Below are 4,322 nucleotides of genomic sequence, written 5' to 3'. Positions count from 1 at the left end.
GGGGAGATACCTATGTTCTGAAGATTTTCAGAGATAAATGTCAGGTTGGAGATCTGTAAAGAGGACTGATGAGATTTCCATCAAATGTTTTAATTTTGGCCAGCTACAGGGCAAATACCATTATTTGTCTCCACAGGCAGGGAATGTCTGTCATTCCCTTTCTTCCCAAGGAACAGATGAGATGGAGGAGGAAGCAAAGTGAAATCTCTAGAGTAGAGAAGAGATGGAGAATCTGGAAAAAATATGTTTCCCAGAGTCCTGAGTATGGCAAGACTCTAGGGAGTTGTCAACAGAGGAAGAAGCAAAACAAGAATCAGTTAACCCCTGAAAGAGATTTCCAGCAGTCTGGTGTGAAATGCTAGTACAGGTAAGAGAATCTGCAAGGAAAGCACTAGAGGAAGTTCAGTGGCCCTGGCATGGCTTGCAGTATCAGTGCCATAGTAATGCCTGCTAGCCAGCCCATAGGCACACCAACCCATCCCTTGCCATGACTCCACTGTCACTCAGGGCTTTACTGTAATGATTTATTATTACTGTCACTTAAGAAATAACAGAAAGGTTATGCTCTCTTTACACATGCCCAGCTTGTGGACCTTACCTCTATATCTACTGTTTCCCGTGTGCTGGTAGAGCAACTTTTCCACTCTTATGTAAGAGTGAAAGGGTTCTGATGGTTACTCTGTTTTTCTGAGTAAAATAAGAAAAAAAATGTTTTTGCAGCTGTTTCCAGAAAAGACCAGACACGCAGAAGAAAATCCAATAAATGATTAACTCAGTCTTTCCATCTGCGGATAATAGTGTCTCTGGTGTTTTTGTGGTTTTTGTTGTTGTTTTGTTTTGTTTATTGCTAGCCTTTTCTTTCCCCCATGGAAAGAGGCATTTTCTGTTTGATTTGAAATGCAGTGTCCTGAGCTGTTTTCTGGAAACACCTAGATGATGTGTTCCTTCCAGCTTTGAATGAAGAGGAATAAATTGGAAGTTAGTTTCCTGTACTCCTCTCATCTCCTTGTTAGAGAATAATGAGCAAGCGAGCATGTTTATAGCCAAAATATTATATCTGTCCCTTCTGTTGCCTTTGCCTGCCTCTCACAACTGCTTGTCGTGTCCAGTAGTTCCCGGTATCACCTCCAGTTCCCTGCATCCTGCTTGCTCCTGCTGACAACCAGATCACCTGCCTTTTGTCCTCAAACCATGCTTACTATCAGTTCCAACTCACCTGTGCTGCTGTGGAATCCATGGTGCTGGCAGTGACCTTGACTCTGAGATCTGCAGCACCTTAGTCTCTGGAACAGGCTGGACATTCCTGCTGAGCTTGCTACTTTCATCAAAGTTGACTACTGGATTTCTGCCACCCTTTTTTTCTTCCTCTCCTCTCCTCTCCTCTCCTCTCCTCTCCTCTCCTCTCCTCTCCTCTCCTCTCCTCTCCTCTCCTCTCCTCTCCTCTCCTTCCTTTCTCTCTTTCTCTCTTTCCTTCTCTCTTTTTTTTTTTAACCTACATTGGGCTGTGTTAAAATACATGCCACTCGGTCAGGTGGCAATTCAGAGCACTCTGTAGATAGGATGGCCTTCATAAGTGCTTAGCAAGCTACCAGTTTTTGTGCAAGCTTTTTGCTGAAATAATTTTTTGATATAACCAACTGAAATCAAGTTTTTGGAAAAAAAATACTAAGATTTTCCTCATGAATGCACAAAAACCATCCAATTTCCCTGAAAACTGCTTGTCTATAGCAGTGTTTTGGGATTTATTATTGCCTTCATGCCATAAGCGATGATCAGTAGTGTAAGAAATATCACCTTTCCCTGTGCAAATCTCAGGGTGGTTGATGCCAGAACCTATCATCCTCCTTCGCACTGAAGTAAACTTACCCAGATGTCAGCATGACAGAGGCCTGTGGATCATCCTTTTCCAAGCCAGTAAATATTCTCATCTCCCAGCCCAATGGCAGACAGCATATTCCCAGCAGCCCATGTCTGAGTGACTCGGGCCAGGTGCCATGGCCAGAGAGAAAAGGTCAAATTCTTATCAACGGAACACAAATAGGAAAAAAGCAAATCAAAGTGCAGCGGCCACCTATGCATCTAGGGCTGGGCCATGGCCAGCTGTGTTGCACAGAGTAGTGCCAACACACCAAACCCCTCAAAAAAGCATCTTTTGCTTCCAGCTGCCTCCTGGCCAGCACCAACATTACCTCAGCCTGGCCAGAGAGAAGCCAGATGGAGCAAATCGCCTTCTCAGAGATCCAGATACTGGGTGTTTTTTTTTTTTCTGCTGCGTCAGCCAGCTCAGATGTGGCACGGATGGGGATCTGTGGCCTGAGGGTCTCAGGACCTCTGGGGAACACACAGCAGATGGGACAAAATGGCACCAGGGTAGAAAGGCGTGTGGATCCTTAGACCTGGCTGGGAGAGGGGTGAAGGCCAACAGCTCTGCTCCCTGCCAACCATGGATGAGTGGGTGAGGGTCTTACCTCCTTACTCCTTTGGGCACAGGGCTCAGCTGCAGGCTGCAGCTCCAGCACAACACATCACACCCTCAGGATCCATGCCAGCCACTCAGAGGATGGGAAAGCCATGTTTACAGCTGGCTGTTCGTAGAGAAGAGAGATGGCTATAAGTTACCTCTGGTCTGAGGGACCAGGCGGCAAAGGCACCAGGTGGCCTGCCTTCTTCAGGTGGCACAGGTAGGAAGCAAACATGGCAGTGTCCAGGTGGATACAGAGCTGAAGGTGGTTGGAAGAGGGTTTTGGGCTTAGAAGAGCACTGCAAGCCATGTGGCCATGATGGGAGAAGCGCAGGGCCATGCTGTGGATGGAGCTTCCAGACTGGGTGGAAGAGCAAAGGGATGGTGTACACGGACCATGGCCTGATCTGCAAAGCACAATGCCCACAGATGTGAGCAAGTGCCAAAGCTGTGACGGCTGTCCATGCTGGGATGCCCTATGTCCTGCACATGCAGGTATGTCCCCAAAGGCAGAGCCCCTCACTACAAGGCACTGTGACCAGGAAGCATGTCCAGAGAAGGGCAACAAAGCTGTGAAAGGTCTGGAGCACAAGTCTTACGCTGAGAAAACTGGGATTGTTCAGTCTGGAGAAGGCTTAGGAGAAACCTTATCACTTTCTACAACTCCCTGACAGGAGGTTGTGGCAAGATGAGTGTTGGCTTCTTCTCCCAGGTGACAGCAACAGGACAAGCTCAAATGGCCTCAAGTTGTGCCAAGGGAGGCTCAGCTCGGATAGAAGGAAAAACTTCTCAGAAAGAGTGCTGAGGCATTGGAGCAGGCTACCCACTGTCCCTGGAGGCGTTCAAGAACCATGTGGATGTGTCACTGTTGGTGGGTGTAGTGGGGACGGGCTGGTGGTTGGATGTGGTGACCTTAGAGGTCTTTTCCAGCCCTAATGATTCTATGATTCTCTGATACTGCACCACCACTCTGCCCACATCCCACGACAATCCCAGAACTGCAGATGATAGGTAAGGTGTCACTGGCTGTGAAGATGTCCTAGCAGAGCTGCATATGCTGACTACGGGTTGGAAAGAACTTTCAATCATATTTCCACCTCCATCAAACCCTGCAGATGCCCAGTAAAAAGCCCAGAGAAGTTCTGTTGGGTTAAAGAAATGGAAGCTTTCAAATGCTGCAGAACAAAATGTAAGTGAGGAAATGAGCATCCTCCTTCCTCCACTCTGCTAGCCTCTCGCCTAGCTTCTGCCACAAAGCCCATGACATCTGTGCATATTTTATAATGCAGCTTCTCATGGGGAAACTCAGCTCTCACTGAAGGGACGGCTTGTAGTTTCTGGTTGGAGAGCCCCAGCACGCAACTGTATGCTCAGAAACCCGAAGCTTTGAGACAACTTCCAGTGAACTGTGAAAAACAAGTCAGAGCCGAGGCTGCTCAGAAGACATCTGTGCTCTTTTGCGCTCTGCATCAGGCTGCTTGGAAAAGCCCCTGGGCTGGAGCTGGGTATTTCTGTAGCGGCTGCAGGCGAGCTTCACAGAATAGGGAGCGCAGAGGAGAACAGCACGTCCTGACGCCCGCGGGCTTTTGGAAGCGCCTCTCACACACGCCGTCGTTATGGGTACGCGTTCTGTTTTGCGTTTCGCACTCGGCTGCTTTCGGTAATCCCGAAATTCTTTTTTTTTAATCTTTTTCACGAGCACGTGCTACCTCTCGTTCCTCTTCCCTTTCACTACCTCCCCCCGCCGCCTTCCCCTTCCCCCCTCCCGTGCCGCCCGAGTCCCGGCCCTGCCCGCCCCCGCCCCGCCCCGCCGGGCCCGGCCCGGCCCGGCCCCGCCGCCGGCCTGCTCCCGCCGCGCCCA

General features: G+C 49.2%; 1 protein-coding gene across 1 annotated transcript in view; it reads left to right on the top strand.

Annotated features, from left to right (window-relative positions):
* Positions 1 to 340: 340 nt before the first annotated feature.
* PSD3 (pleckstrin and Sec7 domain containing 3) overlaps positions 341 to 4,322 on the top strand; it is a 141,706-nt gene continuing 137,724 nt past the window's right edge. The window contains exon 1 of the mRNA XM_042866136.1: positions 341 to 367. Within this exon, the coding sequence (XP_042722070.1) occupies positions 356 to 367 (12 nt within the window). The 5' untranslated portion in view covers positions 341 to 355. The remainder of the gene's footprint in view (positions 368 to 4,322) is intronic.

Source organism: Lagopus leucura, unplaced genomic scaffold (assembly GCF_019238085.1).
Source record: "Lagopus leucura isolate 7727_CA_CO unplaced genomic scaffold, USGS_WTPT01 Super-Scaffold_810, whole genome shotgun sequence".
NCBI classification, from domain to species: domain Eukaryota; kingdom Metazoa; phylum Chordata; class Aves; order Galliformes; family Phasianidae; genus Lagopus; species Lagopus leucura.
Note: the sequence above shows the minus strand (reverse complement) of the source record. Positions and strands in the feature narration are given on the sequence as shown.